Consider the following 20,345-nt stretch of genomic DNA (forward strand, 5'->3'; position numbering starts at 1 on the left):
TGGCAGGCGGTTACGTCCTTGGGGGCGGACACTCCCCGTTGAGCTCGATCCACGACATGGCTGTAGACCAGGTCCTCTCAATGGAAGTAGTGCTCCCCAACGAACGATTCGTGACAGCCTCCTTCACCGAAAATACAGAACTCTTCTGGGCACTCCGAGGCGGCGGAGGCAGCACCTTCGGCGTCGTCACCTCCGTCACCATCAAAGCACACCCAGCCATCCCGGCAACGACCTCAACCTTCACCTGGACCACAGGCCCAAAGAGCAACATCACGCACGGCTGCTTCTGGGCTGGCATCCGCGCATACCTCGACCTTTTCATCGAGCACTCAGACGCAGGCATCTACTCATATTTCTTCATCCTCCCCTCCAAAGGCGAATACACCTTCCTCATGCAGCCCTTCTTCGCCCCCAACAAAACCATCCCGGAGATCCAAGCCCTCCTAAACCCCTGGTTCCAACGCCTCCACCAACTCGGAATAACCTTCACCCCAAAGACCCAATATCTCGACAACTTCTACTCCGCCTGGGACGCCTCGTTCCCGCTCGAAGTCGTCGAAAAAGCCCACGTAGTAACCGGCTCCCGCCTCTTCCCCAAATCCAACTGGGAAGATCCCTCCCGCCTAAATGCAACCTTCGACGCCATCCGCGCCTCCTCCGAAGCAGGCCTCACTCACATCGCCTTCAACATGGCACCCACCCTTTCCCGTGCCGGGAACCCAGACAACGCCGTCAACCCTGCCTGGCGCCGCACGGTGATGCACGCTCTCTCCAGCGTAAACTGGAGCCCCGACGCTACGGCGCAAGAGATTACTGCCGCGCGACACAATTTCACCTACGGGCACATGCAGCGGTGGAGGGTTGTTACAGAGCATGGGTTGCCCACGGAGAATGTGAGGTTGTGTTGAGTTTAAGTATGTAGATGTGTTTTAATGATTTGTGGAAGATATGTCATCTCGATGTTTAAAACATATATTAAACCTATATAGGTACATCTCAACTCCACACAATACACTATGAAACTGGAGTAGATTCTCAAGTAATTCACTTCAGGTACATAGAAGAGATGACTGCGGAGGAATTCCTCCGTCGGTCAAATGGACTGATTGCTCTCTCCTCTCCTCCTTTAACCCAATAGATCAATGAAAGACATTGCCCATATTAGAACTATCTTGTTGGATCGGTTTCAGTGCTACCGTCTAATACTAATCTGGTGAGTGGGGTTATCTGCTGATCGTGATATGGGCCTTTTAGTAAGGAAATCCTAGAAGTTAGGCCATCTCTCGTACGTCCAACTTGAAGATTTGAGGTGGTGATAGAAAGAGAGACCATAATTTAACAGACGATAATAACATTTTAAGGGCTGAGGCATATCGAGACCTGGAGCTGCAGGCCTGATCGGCAATCTCCTGTCCAATCAGATGACACGCATCCTTCGAGTAAGCTGACCTCGTGAGTTGAAGGCTGCGCCACCTTTAGCAGTGAAGTGGTATGTGACTGTTGTCCAATATCAACTCCCTGATCGCGATCGCGCACCCAGCAAGCATGCAAAGTTCAAGGGCCGAGCGAGGGCCCAGGGGTCGATATGCTCGTCTGATATGTCGCGGGTGCAGATCTAGGAAAATCAAATGCAATCTGCCCAATGCCGACGAGCTTGGCCCGCTAGGCTCTTCGCAATCCCCGGAGAAGTCCTGTGAACGTTGCCGTAGCCTCAACCTTGAATGCATTGTCGAGCGTGCCACCTTGGGCCGTCCATCCCTAAAGCGCGAGCGACTTCAGAGAGCAACTCCTCTCTCCCCAAATTCGCGAAAAGATGACGACAGCCCTTCGATAATCCCGCTGGAGATCAAAGATTATCTAGCCACAGAGGCGATTGACGACCTTGGAACGACCAAGGCACTAGGCGAGCAGAGACTATTTCAGACTACCGTTGAGTTTCAGTACTTCTTCGCCTCTGTCTTGGCCAAAGACCGCATCTTCGGTGCCACCATTCCTACGAGTACTTCAGGTTGGACGACTCCACTGCCAGAACTCGTGAGCCATGAAATGGCGACCGCTCTTGACAATGAGTAAGATTATGCCCTTTTTCTTGTGACTTCCGAACAACTTTTTTCTGATGTGCGCTTAGTTTGGTCTGGCATCGGTTTTTCCTTCCAAACTTGCCAAGTTTGGTAAGCATAAGAAACCGTCTAGAGTTGGATGGACCCGACTTTGCCAGCTCCGCAACCAATTTGCTTTTCGCATTGCTCTGCTTGATTGCCCTTGATACGACGGACAAATTCGTTCCACAACATCCACGTTTGAAGTGGAATATCCAACTTTCAATTTCGTCCTATGGCCAGGAGTTCATCTTCTCCCCTCCCACACATCGCGACTCCGTCGTCGTCTGTCTTCTCCTAGCTTATTACAGGCCGACAGCAGTGGTGTCATCCCAGCATACTGCGCACAAGGCGATCAAGTCCACATTGTATCTCGGCATCGCATTCAAGATCGCAGAGCGGTTGGAGATACTGCCTTCGCAACTCAATTTGTTCGTTGGCGATATTACGACTATGAACAATACCGAGTTTGAGCATCTAATCGCCGATTCCTTGCAAGGATTGGAAATACTCAGTCAAGACCTACTTCTCGATGGGCTATTGTCAAAACCAGTTCATTCTCTACAAACCGTGCTTGATCGCATGGCACCCCACATCCAAGCTTACCGACATGTCGTCAAACATCGATCTTGCTCACCTAGGGTCATTTTCCAAATTCAATGGGCAACGTCAAGCTATATGCTTCTCGAAGCGTTGAAAGCCACGAAGCAGGGCTGGGGCAGTCCAGAAAAACTGTATCGTCTTGTGGAAGAGATCGAAGAAAAGTGCCTAAGACAGATTCAATTCTGTGATTGGGCACTCACACAAACCGGCCCTTCGGGAGCCCCTGAGGAGATATCAGCTGCTCGCTCTTTACTGGAACAGCGATTTCACGCAATTATAGTGAGGATATACGGGATTTCACTTCTCTATATATTGGTATTGAAATCCAGAACCCTCGACTGTAGCTTGCAAGGTGATCCCGAAATATACCCCCATGAGACTGTTCAAATGGGAGCGCATGTCTCCAACGCCTTGAACAACATCTCCGACAAGACAAGTGAGTTGTTATTTGCGTTTCTTAGTCGATTTGGAAAGATATTTCCCGATCGACTCCTGGCGGTCCTGGAAATGTTCATCAAATGCACCGATTTAAAACTCGGCGGTGTCCCGTTCCAGGCTCCATTCCGAGATATGGTTCTTGACATTATCATCTTTTCCCGAGCCATCGTGGAGAACAATAGCATCCATGTCAAGAATCTAGATGGAAAAATGAGGGAAGACTCCGACTATCAAATGGAGGTGATGGGGAAATGTGCGAAAAGACTCGAAAAGATGGTTGCATCTCCCGGGAAATCGATTGAGGCTGCTTTTGCCGGTGGCTGTGTCTATGCAGCTAGCACTAAGGTGATGATGGCATTCCTTGATATCATCAGGAACTTGAAAAAGAAGTCTAAATGTAATGCTGGACAAATCCTATCTATAATGTCCGTTACCTCTACAGAAGGGTTGGCCATGGGCATGCCGGAGAATTCTTCACCGGAATCAAGGGATTTATGGCCCAATGGTGCAGTATTGAACCCTTCCGACGCCGAAGGATTTATTTTTGACTGGTCTTCCATCATGAACTTCGATGGGGTGACCTTTGATGGAGATATGAACCTTGATTTGAATCTTGGTTCGTGTTAGATTTGAAGATCACCCTTGGTGAGAAAGTACTATATATAGGTTCATAGGTTCATAGGTGGAAAATGCGAGACTGGATAGACGAACCTAAGATGAATTAAATATAAGACTATTACACTGAATGCAAGTTAGTCCGCTTGGCATAAAGGTCCAAATAGCGCCCCGCCTGTTACCTCCTCCCAGCCCTCATTGCCCACGCATCGCCAGCACCAAAACACCTGATCAGGGTCATACTTTCTCTTCACCGACACAAGCCAGTCATAGTTATCCCCGAACCAGTCTTTCTTCCACTCTGGATCAAAGGGATCGGCCTCGTTCAAGTAAGTGCCCGTTCCAGGTGCCAACTTCTTCATGGCCGCCAGCCTCTTGGTAGTGAGCTGCTTTTTGATTTCTTGCATCTCCTCAGACCCCGCATTAGCGGGCCAGAAATCAACTTTTTGAAGCAGAAGATAAGTCTTTCTCCACGCTGGATTAACAGAAGTATGCGGTGCATCTTCGAGGACTTTCCCACCCGCGACAATATTCAGGAGTACGTCCACTGTACTCGTGGTGTGGACCCCTTCACTAACATCGGTCGTCAGAATCTGGAGCAGCTTGGCAAGTTTGTCCTGCTGAGCAACCAGAGACTTCTTATCAAAGAACCGCGATGCCATGATTGGCTGGTTATTTCCAGGAGTCGTGTGGTGCGTTGAGGAATACCATGCGTCCCACGAACGGTGGGTCTGCCATTGAGACTCAACGAGGTATTCGGTCCCATTGCCAGGAAGCAGGTCATTAACTATCTCCCGATTCATCATCTCCTTGGCCTGGTTAATAGCGTCAAGAGAGTCATTCGCAAGGAACTTGATGAAAGGAGCCGTATATGTCCATGGTCCATATGCCCGTGTGAGAATAGCGGTACCGGCAAACCCTTCATCAACGATAACGGGATATTTAGACATCATATGAGCAGTCGCGTTCAATATTGCAGATGAGTTTCGTTTTAGATCTGTGATTGTCAGGCTGTGGTAGAGGGTTGGACGCGTGGGGTATGCTTTGACCGTAGCCGATAAAACAACGCCATATGTGCCACCACCTCCTCCGCGGAGAGCAGTGAAGAGATCGCTGTTCTGACACGCATTCGCTGTCACGATGTCTCCCGAGGCAAGGACAACTTGGTATTCGAGAACTTGGTCTGTTGCTAGACCGAATTCGTGACTTAGAGAGCCATGACCACCACCCTGGAGGTACCCGCCAATACAACCGACAGTCTGGTATCATGTCAGCTCTCACTCTCTGTCTCTCCTTTTTTCTTTTTTTTTTTTTTTTGGCTTTTTCCTTTCTTCCTTTTTTTTCCTCTCCCCCTCTAGGTGAGATGGACTTACAGGATCACCTCCACCAACAACAACGTGCCCGTACCGGGCGGCGAAGTCGTATACATCCTGCCACACATATCCACCTGAAATAGTGATTGCGCTTCCAGTCCAATCAGACTGACAAGATCCATCGGAAGGAACATATTTATCATGATATTCAAGGCCATTTCGAATGGTCTTAATCCAAATTGACAAGCTGCCGTATCCTTGCGATCTGAACTCAGAATCCATCATCAGCGATGCAATATTCGTAACAAGGTGAAAAGATATCCCCCTAACCGCTGCGATATATCATGTCCAGTGTTTTTGATCACCAGTCTCACATCATTCTCCTTCGCGAATTTAATTCCAGCGACGACATCATCCGCTTGTTTGGCTTTGATGGTATAAAGGGGGGAATTTCCCAGTTCGCATGGTGGGTACGCAGCGACGGAGGCATTAATCGGGGGACAAGTATCAACGAGCGGATAGCTATATCCGATTGGAGAATTCGCCAGCCAGGAATTGTCGTTCCAGTCGGCAGCGATGCTTTGACACTGTTCGGCACTGTAACCAGGACCTTGATAGCATGCTTTGGCGAGAGGTTGATTGTGAATAAGCTTTCCTCCCACAGTGGAGTTGAGTGCATCCCACTTGGATACTGAGGGCCAGCAATCATCTGTTGGTATCTAATCATCGTTAACTCAATTGCGCTTGGAATATTGGAACCCATCAGATTGAAATTCTTAATGACATACGCATTTGCATTTGGCAAAAGCTGACTGGGCCCCGGTAAGGAGCAAGAGACTTGAGAGAAGCATCATCAATGAGTGTATGAGTGTAAAGGGATATTGCTGGATAACCATGAGGAAGAAACCGCTGGGGGGTGGTGTTTAAATAAGTTTCTCATTGCTCGAGTTGTCCTCGGCATATTTTACTCGAATATAGTTAGCATATACGAGAGCGGAAATATTCAATTGAAGGATTAAACGGGAACTATAGGAGAATGAGCGCTATGTAGCTAAGGGCTAGCTTGGGGGGGCCACTATGGCACCGAGCTACTGGTCTTGGTCAAAAGTTGTAGGCCTCTGTACTAGTGGGTTAACAATAGCATGGTTCATCCCATATTTAGTATATCGCAAATTCAGCGCGCAAATTTACATAGTGCGCAAATTTATAGATCGACGAGAGTGGACAGCCCACTTATTGGACACTAGCGCCCGCAGAACAACTTGTAAAGGGTGTAACAGTTAATAAGTCTTGGATAGTACAGAGGTTCTCTGAAGATTAATATGAGAACAGTAGATTATAGTAACTACACCTGCGGGGCTTAACAAGTCTCTGGATATTGGCATATTGTATAGATGGATTAACTAGCCATTAAGATGTATCCAACGGTAAGGAATTGACTGTATCCTGCACAAAAAAGCAAGGAGTGAACATGCAAAATCCACAATCCAGGATCCAATAACTCAAGCATATATCGCGCAAGTTTATGTGGCAACTTTGAAAGAGCCACTTATTCCCTCAAAGGCCCCAATATCGCCCTTGACGGTCTTGAAATCCCCATAATAATGCAGGCGATAAGTGCCATCTTTGAGAGAGGTTGGGTTCCCAACATTATAATAGTCGTCCTCTATCTGCCACTGGATTGTAACTTCGCTGTGACCCAGAACCGTGTTCGTCCTCTTCCAGTTATAAATAAGGTTCCAGTCCCGGTCAGTGCGAACAACTTCCCAAGTGTCAGTTCCGGGTTTCTGTCGCTCGACCGCCGCGAAGGTGGATTCGTGGCGTAAATTGTTCCGAGGGTTAGCTCCCACAAACGTGGCATTCACAATATCACCAGGGCCGTACGTGGAGCTGTCCACAGATGAAATGACACTTCCGAACGTTTTCCCGATGGGGCTACCATCGTACAACACGCCGGGGATAAATGTCAGAGACTTGTCTGTATTGATGGGAGGTTTCACTTTAGAATTGAGCGGCGGCAAGCCAGAGGAGTCGCCGAGATATGGAAGATATGTTAGAGTGAGGTTAACATATGCTGCGAGAGTGTTGGGACCGTAGAGGGTTGAGCCACCCTCGTAACGTTGGACATGGTACTCTTCCTCTGTTGCCACATAATGGGCGTAGCTGTTTGACGGAGCACCCAGCACCACTAAGGGATCCGCCACCGAAAGCACATCCTGTGCAGATTTTGCAACAGCCTCTTTCCAGCGTCGCCCAGACATGGTAGTGGCCTCACTGGTCGAGATAATGATAAACAGCTGTCCGACGCGAAGAACCTGAATGTCAACAATATTGGGCGTCCACGGATACGGCTGCGTTACCGCTCCCACGTCCAAGAGAATTTCCTTCGGTGCTTGGCAGGCTTGCTGCTCCTTGGATGGCTGGTGGATAAACGCACGAGCGACGTACCACAGCGGATTGGAATCAGCTGGCCCACTGCTATTCTGGGTGAAATCAAACATGCCCGGCCCATCGGTAGTACCAGCAGCAAAGGAGAACCCTAGAGCTGCCGAGCATGTTTTCAGAGTTTTTGAGTTGAACGGGGACTTGAAAGTATAATCGGAGAGATCCTGATACACGTGGAAGGAGTGAACATCGGAGCTCTTGAGGATCCGAGTGGGGTTGGAATCTAACTGGTTATAGAGCTTGCTGGCAGCTTCATACTGAAGCTTCCCAATTTCGAAACAGCTTTTAGCACCGTTGTCCTTTTCGCGGAAGTATGGGCCTCGACCGCGACACTTTTCCATTGTACCGCCACATGTGCTGTCTGAATACCGACACTGCTGCCCAGAGCCATCTTCGCACCATGCTCCTAGGACGTTCGGACTCGTATCTCCGACATTTGACTGGGAAAAGCCCGCAACAAAGTCATCGGCAAACTTCTGGTTGGCCTGGATACTTCTTTCAAACAACCATGCCGCCACTCCTTTGTTGTCACCAGTTACCAAGGTATTGTTATTATACATGGACGTGCCATGTACTGGGAAGAAAGTCAAAATGGCCGTTGTTTTGTTGTCCGTTGCCCGGTCGAACCTCAGGAGCGTCATCGTCTTATCCACATTGGCCGAGTATCGCGCCTTTTCCTCTTCTGGATTGTGATCATAGCTGTAAGGGCTTCTGTTGGTATTCGCGTTTTCAATGTCAATGGAGCCAAAGCTAAGGCGCCCTGGAGCTATACTCTCGTGAGCTCGTTTGATAGAAAGCAGGACGCCGTCAACGATCGCCTGGTAGCTCTGCTTATCAAATCCCTTGTTGGGAATTTGAGGAAGAAGATAATTCATCCATCCCCCAGGCCCAGAGTGGGAGTGGGTTCCCGTAAAGGCTACATTATGCTCGCCATAGTCCGCATATTCCCCACCGAGGCTCGCAAGGCCCTCGAGGACTCCATGCCGCACGGCGGTGTCGCCCGTCAGCGAGTCTATAATTATATAGACAAAAGTATCCTTTGGCTGCTTCGGGTTTGCGACTATGAAAGCACGCGAGTAGATTCTCTGCCGTAGGCCAGTTCCAATTTGGTCTAAGCTGGCATAGCCGCCGAACCCGAGCTCGACAACAGGGCTGATATATAGAGGTTAACGGCATACTTGATTTAAGATATCTTTATTAAATGATATAACTATACGAGAAATCAACAGATCAAGGTAGGTAGAAGGCAAAGACGACGAGAGAGAAATTACCCGGTAATATCCGCTCTGCCGGCTCCAAGGAGGAACACGCTATCATCGGACGCAAATTCGGTATCCCTGTCGGCCCATTTATACCTGCTATCGACCGTGGGCGGCTGGTTAGAGTCCGTAATGGTAGAGAACAGCAAAAAAAGAACCAGAGCAGCGGAAAAGATTCCCGCGAGTACGACATCTAACCTCGCGTTCGCCATATTAGGGAAGCTATGGTTGAGGAAAGAATATTTAGGACACAGGGTGGGCTGTCAAAGGTGCTAGGTAGGGGCGTCCTTTTTATCCGGTTAATGTTACCCCTGTGAACCTCTTCAAGCCGAGGCGAACTGATCCCTCTGAGGGCGCATGACCGAGTATAGAAATTAGGCAAGCGATCCCCCATTAAAAATTAATTGTAACCCCCGAAGCAGAAGGGGACAAAATGGCGCTATTGGTGTAGAGTTGAGCGAAAGGTGACATCGGTCTTGATGCCGACTGCCGGGACTAAACTGCTTTCGGTTGTTTTCACCTCCCCCGCTTGGACAGGTGCCAATCAAAACCCTATGTAGTAAACATCATTATACTATTATATAGCTGGGGCATCTTATAGGGCAGGGAATAGTCTCCACTAACCAGTTCGTCTTCCTTTTGGTCACTAAAAGAAACCCTCGGTTCGCTGCCGATCATATTGGCCAAGAAATCACAACCAGAGCTTGTTTCTGTTTGTGGGGGGTTTTATGAGTTGTACATACATAATTATATATGCCTATGACAGTACCATAGAGAATTTAGAGAGAGTATTTACGGGAAAGTGGTGGATACCCTTGTAAACTATTCTACGATGAGAAGGTAGTTTGGATTAGGTTTATGTGAAGGTATGCCTGGAGTATCTTGCTCCAACAATAGACAAGGCTCTAGTAGTTAACTAACCTATATCCTGCACGCGTTTATTGACTTGCATGCTATTACGCCACTGAAATCTACAGCTTTGTGATGATTGATGATAAACTCCCCCTATTTCACTTCTATTAAGAGCACAATACCCCGCTGTAGGAGGCTACATGGAAGCGGCACGGCTTCTACTTGGCGAAAGTGGTAAGGGTAAAGCACTAGATGAGATGCAGTGGTAAGAGACTGTAAGGAAGTGGTGTATTTTTACTTGGCAAATATTAACGCTCAGAATCACGTCGGGAAGACACCACCATGGCAGAAGGACTCAATCGCAAGAATTGTACGTCCCCCTACTATTATCATAGTCTCCAGTTCTAAACTTCTCAGTACTCTTTCACCCTACTAGCTATATTAATCCAGATAATTAATGCCCAGCCCCCAACTTCGAAATTGCGTCATCGACCAAGCAAGGGGTTCGCATAACAATGGGTTACAATTGCTGGAAAAGCGTAATATTGAGATAGGTTATCTATATGCATTCAATTTAGCGCGGCACCCCTTCGCATGTGTTAGGAGGGACAAAGTGAGTGCTTCGATTGTGATTAACTCTTCTCTCTTTTTTTCTTTGGTGGATAACTCCAAGGGGCACGAGTGTACACCGTGAAAACAGAGTCAAAATGACACCAGAACCAATCACTCCTCTACTCAAGAAACTCGCCCACCCCTTAGAGCCTAACGAACCAGTGCAAGCTAGCGAAGTCGCTGGAGCCCTCACTATGCTCTTAGAGGACAAATTGAATGAGACACAAGCCGCAGCTCTTTTGAGCCTACTGCACTATAAGAAGAAGGACCAAGATATTGCTGTGATCGATGAATCCATTCCCCGTATCAGCCAGATGCAGCCAAACATTGAAGCAGTCGCGTTGAAACGAGTGATTTCTGAGCGGTCAGCATTCGAAGGAAACTATCTGGGCGGATTTGTAAGTTCTTCAATATTTGGTAGTTGAGAAGAACTGTCGTGTTAAACCAAAACAAGTGTGAAATTGTCGGTACAGCTGGTAGTGCGACGCCAACTATTCCTGTAACTACTACAGCATCGATTGTTACCTCGTTTTGCTTATGATTGCTCAACATGGCTTTCTGAGTGCTACTGCGCCAAACCCCAAGTGTGGAGCCCGAGAATATTATTGCTAGCATTAAGCCAACAGCACCGGCGTTAACCAAGGTCGCACCCGAAAACGTGTCGGAGATCTATAAGCATAGCAAGTACGCTTTTCTTCCTGAATTGAACTTTTACCCGGGTACGAAATTCACAAACCCGGTGCGCCGAGAATTGGATATCCGTACGATCTTCGATTTAATAAGCACACTCTTGCACCTGGTCGGTGTAAACGGGGGCATGGAAGCGCGCGTCGTAGGCGTGTCTAATTCTGACCTTGGCCCAGTTCTAGCGCAGGCCATAAGGGACACCGGAGTAAGGAAAGTACCCATTGTCTCAGGACATGGTTTCCTGGACAGAATCAGTCCAGAAGGTGTAACATCATGCTGGATGTTCTCTGACCGAACTTACGAAGAGAATGTCGCAAAAATACAACACTTCACGCTGCAGCCATTGGACTTTGGCGTCCCTATACATCCTCTGCATACTCTGCATACTCTTAAGGCAAAATCTACCGTCAACGAAGATGCCAAGCTTCTCGTTGACATACTGCATGGGAGGTGACCGGATGATGATCCGATATTACACTTTGTGCTCATGCATGTTGCCGCTCTTTTCGTAACCTCTGGAATATGAGAGACTGAAGGCAGCCAGATTGGCCATGGGGAACATGGAAAGGACATTCCAGAGCGCGGACCTGGTGGTTGTCAATGGAAGGAGGGTCTTCGTCGGGCTAGATGGTGCATCCACAGTGGGGAGGCTCTTCGTTCGTTGGAAGCTTATATCCGCGCGACAAGTATTATATAAACAAGTGAGTGAGTCTGCTCTTTTATGAGGCAGGTAGCAGTTGGTATGAATCTTTTCCTTCTTTTATTCTCCTGATTTTCTCTCTTTCCTTGGTCCCTCCAGGGGCATTCGAGCAATAAACACTTGGCTTAAATTTACCACACGCTCATGATATCCTGAATTGGCCAAAATAAGAGGTAGCGGAGACACTTATTCGTTAAATTTATCATTATCAACAAATTTAGTAGAAAGAGGGTTAGCAGACTGATGAAACCAAATGTTAGGGCTGTCATTACTCATCAGTCAGTGGTTCACCGCCCGGCAGAAAAGATCATGGTCCGCTTCGACTTGAACTTCATCCATACCGTCAGTCAATCCTTGTTGACAAAGAGCTTCTCATCTCAATTTAGTCTTTTACAGTCTCTCTCTTAGAAGACCTACTCCACATCTCCAACCAGCTCAGAATGCCTCTCATCAATGAATCCCATGACTCTCTCCCATGTGGGTCTTGTCTCCCTTAACTAACAAGCTCTCCCCTCTGACCCTCAACTCTTTCCCAGATATCGATGCTGAACCTTCCGCCCAAGCTCGAGCTAATGCGGAGAAACTCATAGCCTCAGAGCTGACCGCAGACTATTCGTCGGCAATCCATCCTTCCATCCCCGCTTTCCCCAACCCCCAGTTTTCCCCCCTCATCCAGCAGGAGGTCGAGCGCAAGGCCGCAGGATTACCTTTGACAGGTGGCATTGACCTTTCCCGATATGAGGCTCCTGAACCACCAACCCGATCGTCCGAGGGGGGACCAAACGCGGCACCAAATCTCGAGGAGTGGCGCCAAGCCTTGCAGAAGGCCTACACAGCCAGCTCTCACTTGTCCATGAGGCGGGATAATCTGACGCTTCTGGAAGAGAATGGCAAAAACGCTTGGCTGATTGGTAACTCTCAGTTGGAGGATATCTTACGAGGACTTGAGAAGGAATTGGCCGAAACCAAAGAAGCTGCGGAGACGGTGAACAGGCAAAGAAAGATCGCTCAAGAGTCGAGCAAAGGAGAGCTTGCGGGGTTGGAGGAGACCTGGAAGAGAGGTGTGGGTGCCATCCTCGACGTTGAGTTGGCTTCGGAAAATCTACGGATGCAAATTTTAGAACAGCGACGTCAGCTTGCGCAGCAGCACGCTCGGTAGTTGCGTTTTCAGTCTACTTTTGAGGATTCACTACAGTTCCTGATGCGGGGCCCGGCGCTTCCAGGCCCAGAGGCCACATCATATTATCACAGCCAAGCGATTATCATGTCCGGATTGCCGGATATTCCAGACTCCGCCCACTTTTCAATCTAGAATTCATTCATTCGTGCACTTGGAATGCAGCTGCATCTCATGACACCGGTTTGATCTTCTCTGATGGGGGCGGGTTTCGATCTCGAGATTGACAGGAAGGGGTTCTGGAACCGTGTCAGCATATATCAAATCCCACGAAAGCAGAGACATGTGGGTCCCTTTTGGAAGCCAAGAAACAAGTCGGGGGCAGCAATGGGTGGAAAAACAATGTCTATTGCATTAGCGTGAATTATCTCCACTCGGGATTTGTAACGGTTAAAAGGGAAAGGTTATTGACTATTACAGCATTCTGAGGGTCTTGTGCGGGGAAATTTCCAAGAAAAGCAACGACCTTTAGTTTCAACGCTCTTTATCTCCACATTCTACGATCAACACCAGGGACAACCCTTTCCCATAATGTCGACCTGTATGAGAATGATTCGTGTCTGGCGTCCACATGGGTTGCACAGTCGGATACCAGTTTCCTGGTTTTCTATCCTAGCAACTACCGTTTGTCCGATAACCGCAACCATTGGTCTCTTGGGTTCGATAGTTCATCATTTGGAGGCATCGCTTTCAAGTTGGGCATTGTAAGGCATTCCGTGGCCTGATCTCTCATAGGAATTCTATCATGATCAATTGTTTCAGTTTCTCTAAGGGATTCGTCGGATCAGGAATGCATTTCTTCCAGTAATACAAAGGGGACTACTTTCTGATATCTCTTCTCAGCCTCCTATCATCTCCACTCAAGTCGTCTCTATGTTACTGAGGCAATTAGTACCGTTTATGGCCACTGTCGTAGTTACACATTAGAACGGCCCGGATAAATATCCTGTCCCACTCTTATATGTATCACTCTTATAGGTAGCACAGGTAGCTTTGGCGTGCGGGGAATTGTAGTAAACAACGTAGTGTATGGGATTCCAAATCTAATCCACCGTTCTCATTGATCAATTTGGCCTGTCTTTGGATATCTCTTGGCTCCAATAATCTCCCTCTAATAGTCCAATGTTGGATCCATCTACGCTGTACTATAGGCATAATACTTCTGCTGTGCGGGGAATTGACCACACACATGAGGTAAAGGAGGCCTTGATGCATCGGGGAGCCCTGAGAGTTGATAGAGATCCATGGATGTGAAACAGGACTTGTGGGGTCTCGGCGGAGTGTATAAATTGCTGCTGAATTTCCCCTCAGAAGTGCTTTCTTTCTCACGACAATCCTTGTAACATCTCAAGTGCAACCTCCCTTTATAGTGAAGTGAATATAAATATAGCAGCTGGTAACGATGACCATCCCAGACGAGGTCGACATCATCATATGCGGTGGTGGGAGCTCTGGGTGCGTCCCAGCAGGCCGTCTCGCTAACCTCGATCACAACCTTCAGGTGTTGCTCATCGAGGCGGGCGAGGACAACCTGAACAACGAATGGTAAGATCGACATCAACTGACCTTGCGCTGTAGAAGGTAACACTGACCATGCTAGGGTCTATCGCCCTGGCATCTACCCCCGAAACATGAAGCTTGATTCAAAGACCGCTTCCTTCTACTATTCTCGTCCATCGGAATGGCTTGATGGACGTCGGGCTATTGTGCCTTGTGCGAATATCCTTGGTGGAGGTAGTTCGATCAACTTTATGGTGCCTATACTGCATTGTGTATTCTACTTGATACAATGGCTTATTAGTTTCTAGATGTATACAAGAGCATCGGCTTCAGACTACGACGATTTTCAGGCAAAGGGTTGGACGACCAATGAGCTCCTCCCACTTATGAAGAAGCATGAGACGTATCAGCGTGCTTGCAATAACAGAGACCTGCATGGTTTTGATGGGCCTATCAAGGTCTCTTTCGGAAACTATACGTACCCTATCATGCATGACTTCCTACGTGCCGCAGAGTCTCAGGGCATTCCGGTCACTGATGACCTTCAGGACTTGAAGACTGGGTATGGTCCAAGCTAATTTGTTTCTCTAAGCTCTATACTAACATATTTATAGACACGGAGCTGAACACTGGCTCAAATGGATCAACCGTGACACCGGTAAGATAGCCTCCAAGCCATAGCTATACACCTCTAAGGTGGAACATTAGGCCGCCGTAGTGATGCCGCACATGCCTATGTCCATAGCACACGAGCCAAGTACACCAATCTCCACCTCAAGTGCAACACAAAGGTGGACAAAATAATCATCGAGAATGGCCGGGCTGTCGGCGTCGCAACCGTTCCTACGAAGCCTCTGGACGGCCGCAATCCACCACGCAAAGTTTTCCGAGCCCGCAAACAAATCATCATTAGCGGTGGCACCCTCAGCTCCCCTCTTATCCTTCAAAGATCTGGAATTGGTGACCCAGAGAAACTCCGCAAAGCAGGCGTCAAACCCCTGGTCAACCTTCCAGGCGTAGGCCGCAACTTCCAGGACCACTACCTTACTTTCTCTGTCTACAGAGCCAAGCCAGACGTCGAATCATTCGATGACTTCGTCCGCGGCGACCCCGAAGTACAGAAGAAAGTCTTCGAGGAGTGGAATCTCAAGGGTACAGGTCCGCTGGGTACGAACGGCATCGACGCCGGCGTGAAGATCAGACCTACCAAAGAGGAACTAGAAGAAATGCAGAACTGGCCCACTCCCGAGTTTTCCAGCGGCTGGGAGAGCTACTTCAAGAACAAGCCGGATAAGCCCGTCATGCACTACTCCATCATCTCCGGGTAAGAAGTCCTATAGTCATTCAATCATTATAAACGGTCCGATTCTAACCAAACCTCCACAGCTGGTTCGGCGACCACATGCTCATGCCGCCAGGCAAATTCTTCACCATGTTCCACTTCCTGGTACACAGTTCTACCTCCCCTATACATCATACCCTAAGCCAACCACTAACGTAAAAAAACTAGGAATACCCCTTCTCCCGCGGCTTCACTCACATCCAATCCGCAGACCCCTACGAGGCCCCCGATTTTGACGCCGGCTTCATGAACGACAAGCGCGACATGGCCCCCATGGTCTGGGGTTACATCAAATCACGCGAGACCGCCCGTCGTATGAGCGCCTACGCGGGCGAAGTAACCGGCATGCACCCGCACTTCCCCTTCGACTCCGCGGCCCGAGTATTCGACCTCGATCTCGCGACAACCAGGGCATACGCCGGCCCGAACCATATCTCCGCTGGTATTCAGCACGGTACGTAGAACCAACCTATCTGATCTACGGGAAGCCCGGGAACACTACTAAATATGGAAATAGGATCATGGTCTCAACCCCTCGAACCCGGTCAGTCGCCAATAGAAAACTACCTCAACTCCAACAAACAAGAGATCCGGGAACCGATTAAATATAGCAAGAAGGATATTGAGCATATTGAGAAATGGGGTATGTACATCCCTCTACTCTATCCTTTACCCCATCTATCAATATTTGTTAATATACTTACCTATCTATGCATATAGTCCAACGCCATGTCGAAACAACTTGGCATTCCCTCGGAACATGCAGCATGGCGCCGAGAGAAGGCAACTCAATCGTCAAGCATGGTGGTGTGGTTGATGAGCGTCTGAATGTCCACGGGGTGAAGGGCCTCAAGGTCTGCGATTTGTCGATCTGTCCAGATAATGTGGGATGTAATACATTTAGTGTAAGCTGTGTCGTCGCTCACTATACTAAATTTTTTGAACGGGTTTGCTAATGAGAAACTAGACTGCGCTTCTTATTGGAGAGAAGTGTGCTGTGCTTACTGCTGAGGATTTGGGCTATTCGGGCTCTGCGTTGGAGATGAGGGTTCCGACGTATCATGCTCCTGGGGAGGTTGTTAATCTTGCTAGATTGTAGGGTGTTGTTGTTTCTGTTGTTTGGGAGTATGTTTTGTGTAATGCAACACAACGAGAAATTGATTATTTTTGTTCTTGTCTTGCTGGATGATTTTACTTGACCATATCTGTACTTGAAGTGGTTTACATATATATCTTACATACCCATGTGTCACAGAGCTCTCCCTCTCCTTTCATCTTTAAAGACTGGCATATAATACGCATCGTCGCTCAGAGACTTGCGGTTTTAGCACCTTGAGTCTCATTCCATGCCTTGACTTCTTTGCACATCCCCTCTAGCGTAGTGAGAGGCGGAGAATAGCCCAGACCACCCTGCTCAGGCGACTTGCGCGCGCGCGAGTCGTCTCCAATAATATGGGCACTTGCGATAGTGAAGAGACCCGGTTGCAATTGGGCTAGATCGCCCTTGAGCTTCGGGAGCCAGGGGAGGTACTGGTGCTGCAGAAGGGAGTACCACTCAACTAGGTAGGAGAGAAGAACCAATGGGATGGCGGGAACGAAAGGAAAGTCGATGGGCGTTTTAGCGAGAGTCTTAAGCAGAAGGAAGACGTCTTGAGAGACCATTGGCGGGTTGGGGTCAGTCACTACGAAGGCTTGTCCACCGATGTTTGGAAGAGTATCTGGGCTGTTTGTATGTTCAATGAGGCGTTGTTCATAGAGTAGATGGGCGATGGAGACGTTTTCGGCATTGACAAAGCTTTGGACGACGTTGTAGGTCCAGCTGGTTGAACCATGTTAGTAATTTGGTGTTGAAAGAGTATTTTATGACTAGGTCTTACCATGGGCCACCATGCCTCATTAAATAAGCTCCGTTAACGCTCTTGTCCGTGTTTCCGATACCGTAGATACCATTGATGGGTCGAATGCAGCCCGTCCGTAAGTTGGATTTAGGGTCGTCGGCCGAACATACGATACTCTCTGCTTCAGCTTTCGCAACGGCGTAGTTTCCGAAAAAATGGTCGTGCTCCTTGGGTACTTCGCTCGAGTCATTGATGACCTGCACTAGATACTTGGGCAACCTCGTCCAAGGTGCGATCCAGAGCGGGAATCGACGGACACAGACTGAACCAGACGAGGTTGCGATTACGCAGGTTGCTCCGGACTTCTTAGCGGCAATCAGCACATTAACAGTACCGCCAACATTCACGTCGCGGGATAAAGGCAGGAAAGCCTTGAGTCGGTCTCCATGCCTGATCACTGCAGCATTGTGGAACACGGTCAATGGCAGATCAGCGACTGACTGGGCCCATGGCTGTGCAAAGGCGCTCCAGACAGCCTCCTCGTTGGCGATGTTTGTCTTGATATAGGCGATACCTTGGTCGAGAACTTCACGCGACGGAGTCTGAATGTCTAAGATACGAATAGCAGCCGGGTCTTCTCCACGCATGAGAAGGTGTGACACGATCCAGTTTCCAACGAGTCCTAGATATGTTAACTACTATCCAGTGGGGCATATTGCGTGTGCGCGGGATGAGGTATAGCTCTCGTTAAGATAATGTAAGGTCTAGAAACGTACCTGATCCGCCAACAACAATGTAGCGTCTATGCTGCCTCGGGGGGAGGCTTTTGACTACGTCGGTGGGTGAGGCTATAGCCTTTTCATAAGCCGCTTTGATCTCTTCGACTGTCCAGCGGGGAGAACTTAAACGGTGAGCTTCCTCAGGAACAGCGTTTATTGCACGATTAACATGGTAGAGGTAAATTAGCACAGCAAAGCATGCTGCCAGGGCTGTGGACAACATTGCGCTCTCAGGGCTGCTTGAGAGGAATATCCGAGGTGAGACGTCCAAGGCTGTGCGCGCACACTATGCTTATAATAATAATAATAATAATAATAATACCAAGTTATGTTAGTGGTTTGGAGCACTCATATGTCTCTCTTTGTCTGCTGACATGATATTAATCATATTTTCCTTTCATAGTTATAGGAGAGTCCTGGTACCTATTAGAAACTCAATAACGCCAGCCAGTCCACTCAGCCATATAAGGGAGTAACTTGAAGAGTGATAGCAAGATCATCCCATTTGGAAGTGCAAAAATCGAAGCCATTGCAGTGGCTCCGGAGGCAGCAATGTTAAGTCTGAGTAGGGCTTCCCCAATCCGGCCCCCAAACTAGCCCGTTCGGTTAGGTGACGAGGTATTTTTATTCGCTGATGGACGGCGGGCCTGAACGTTGGTGCCATGATCTTGTCAACAGGGTGATATTTTGTGAATAGAATCATCCATGCAATGGACATAGAAGATCGTGTCAATAGACAATTAAGTCAGTCAGTCAGTACTATTCCTAGATCTGCTGATAGGGAATCAGCCACTCGTGCTGTATTAACTATTGAACACTTGCTGGCTCTCTGATGTACTTGCGCTAACTGCTTTTAGGTATTAATGACTAAGCAAAATGGGGAATTACCGTTGGTTATGGCAACCCCTAGATAAGAGTCAAGCCAGAAGCACAACAGAGTACTAGTGGTACTACACTATCTTGGTGACCCTAGGATTCAAGCTGATTCATCGGTACATACAGGGTAATCGATGAAAAGTGCATTGCTCCATGGCTAAGCGGTCGTGTGTTAGTCCTAAAATCGAATATAGAAGCGATCTCCGATTCGCGTGCGTCTTTATATTCTTGGCACAGTCCTGTATAAAGGACTCTGTACTAAGAATAGACAGGCAGAAACATTCTAGAATGAATAGCTGCGCTGCATTAGGGTTTAGAATTCATGGCAGATCTTCTCACCACCGATCTACTCCGTCGACCGAGCCGCGGAAACATGAGAGGCTCCAAGAACCATGCTCTGTAGTAGGTAGTACTGCAGAGGGTATCCATCATCCCAGGGAGACCCACGGTCTAGTCTCGAGCAAGCCCTCTAGGTTGGATATTTGTAGCATGTGATTATAGATTTATGGATAGAAACGGCCAGTTGTCAACTGACTCGGGCAAGTTAAGCATGTATAGGCCCAAAGAATGTTTCATGACTTGTGCGCGTGTGTGGCTGTTCTCCCTCAGTTGACCAGATTATCTGGTTGGTGACTCCGTTGTTGGGAAGGATAAAATCGCTATAGATAGCATAGTGTCTGACAATCCTCACGAGTGTCTCTCGGAGACATCACCAAAGAAGATTAAGTTGCATACATCGTGGAGACAAAATTCAGGGCTGTGGTGGGTCCAAGCGCCACACCTTGCTGGATATCCGCTCGTATATCCGACCAATGTGGCCCCTTTTAAACCTCCACACGGTATAGGAATATGCAACATCGGCGGTCCCGGCCTACCGTGCCCGACTCGGTCTCATTGCTCTCGGTGACGTAGAGACTCGAATTGTTTGAAGTATTATTGGTGTAGAGCTCGCAATGCCGAGCCACAGCGACGTAAACCTACCTTTTTAAGTATGTCTGATATAGGGAGTCAAGGGAAGGGGATCAATTATAAAGCTCACACAAGCTCCGTTCCTTACTTTTTTTTTTCCCTTTTCCCTCCCATGACATGGAACACAGATAAACCTTATATATCCCCCGCTCCCTTATAATAAGAGCTTATTGCCCCACACCGACTGTTTTTTATCATCTCCTTTCAACCCCCCCCCCCCCCCCCCCCCCCCTCACAGTCA

At 48.4% G+C, this 20,345-nt stretch overlaps 7 protein-coding genes across 7 annotated transcripts; 4 read left to right on the forward strand and 3 right to left on the reverse strand.

Annotated features, from left to right (window-relative positions):
• Window positions 1-56: 56 nt before the first annotated feature.
• Window positions 57-3,767, forward strand: BDW43DRAFT_313797 (uncharacterized protein; the record flags this gene model as incomplete). Its single annotated transcript, XM_032047679.1, has 4 exons — window positions 57-893; window positions 1,464-1,552; window positions 1,614-2,069; window positions 2,129-3,767. 4 exons carry the CDS (start codon window positions 57-59, stop codon window positions 3,765-3,767), a joined length of 3,021 nt encoding a protein of 1,006 aa, XP_031897598.1.
• A 110-nt stretch (window positions 3,768-3,877) lies between these two features.
• Window positions 3,878-6,060, reverse strand: BDW43DRAFT_284778 (uncharacterized protein). The gene is made up of 4 exons (XM_032042881.1): window positions 5,857-6,060; window positions 5,399-5,787; window positions 5,129-5,333; window positions 3,878-5,014 (listed from the first exon to the last, which is right to left on the reverse strand). Exons 1-4 carry the CDS (start codon window positions 5,962-5,964, stop codon window positions 3,893-3,895), a joined length of 1,824 nt encoding a protein of 607 aa, XP_031897599.1. The 5' UTR covers window positions 5,965-6,060; the 3' UTR covers window positions 3,878-3,892.
• Window positions 6,061-6,358: 298 nt separating this feature from the next.
• Window positions 6,359-9,013, reverse strand: BDW43DRAFT_284779 (neutral/alkaline ceramidase). The gene is made up of 2 exons (XM_032042882.1): window positions 8,785-9,013; window positions 6,359-8,665 (listed from the first exon to the last, which is right to left on the reverse strand). Exons 1-2 carry the CDS (start codon window positions 8,982-8,984, stop codon window positions 6,592-6,594), a joined length of 2,274 nt encoding a protein of 757 aa, XP_031897600.1. The 5' UTR covers window positions 8,985-9,013; the 3' UTR covers window positions 6,359-6,591.
• Window positions 9,014-10,331: 1,318 nt separating this feature from the next.
• Window positions 10,332-11,620, forward strand: BDW43DRAFT_302279 (glycosyl transferase; the record flags this gene model as incomplete). Its single annotated transcript, XM_032045208.1, has 4 exons — window positions 10,332-10,634; window positions 10,691-10,764; window positions 10,822-11,373; window positions 11,464-11,620. The coding sequence occupies 4 exons, from the start codon at window positions 10,332-10,334 to the stop codon at window positions 11,618-11,620; spliced, it is 1,086 nt and encodes a 361-aa protein (XP_031897601.1).
• Window positions 11,621-12,063: 443 nt separating this feature from the next.
• BDW43DRAFT_313801 (pre-mRNA-splicing factor SPF27 family protein) lies at window positions 12,064-12,782 on the forward strand (the record flags this gene model as incomplete). The annotated part of the gene is made up of 2 exons (XM_032047680.1): window positions 12,064-12,100; window positions 12,160-12,782. 2 exons carry the CDS (start codon window positions 12,064-12,066, stop codon window positions 12,780-12,782), a joined length of 660 nt encoding a protein of 219 aa, XP_031897602.1.
• Window positions 12,783-14,202: 1,420 nt separating this feature from the next.
• BDW43DRAFT_321368 (GMC family oxidoreductase) lies at window positions 14,203-16,763 on the forward strand (the record flags this gene model as incomplete). The annotated part of the gene is made up of 10 exons (XM_032049324.1): window positions 14,203-14,345; window positions 14,401-14,554; window positions 14,609-14,862; window positions 14,915-14,958; window positions 15,009-15,624; window positions 15,687-15,747; window positions 15,811-16,096; window positions 16,160-16,285; window positions 16,363-16,547; window positions 16,610-16,763. The coding sequence occupies 10 exons, from the start codon at window positions 14,203-14,205 to the stop codon at window positions 16,739-16,741; spliced, it is 2,001 nt and encodes a 666-aa protein (XP_031897603.1). The 3' UTR covers window positions 16,742-16,763.
• A 112-nt stretch (window positions 16,764-16,875) lies between these two features.
• BDW43DRAFT_284785 (putative 3-beta hydroxysteroid dehydrogenase/isomerase family protein) lies at window positions 16,876-18,704 on the reverse strand. Its single transcript, XM_032042883.1, has 4 exons — window positions 18,683-18,704; window positions 18,257-18,628; window positions 17,520-18,162; window positions 16,876-17,461 (listed from the first exon to the last, which is right to left on the reverse strand). Exons 2-4 carry the CDS (start codon window positions 18,480-18,482, stop codon window positions 16,951-16,953), a joined length of 1,380 nt encoding a protein of 459 aa, XP_031897604.1. The 5' UTR covers window positions 18,483-18,628; window positions 18,683-18,704; the 3' UTR covers window positions 16,876-16,950.
• Window positions 18,705-20,345: the final 1,641 nt, after the last annotated feature.

The sequence above is a fragment of the Aspergillus alliaceus genome (assembly GCF_009176365.1).
Source record: "Aspergillus alliaceus strain CBS 536.65 unplaced genomic scaffold BDW43scaffold_40, whole genome shotgun sequence".
NCBI classification, from domain to species: domain Eukaryota; kingdom Fungi; phylum Ascomycota; class Eurotiomycetes; order Eurotiales; family Aspergillaceae; genus Aspergillus; species Aspergillus alliaceus.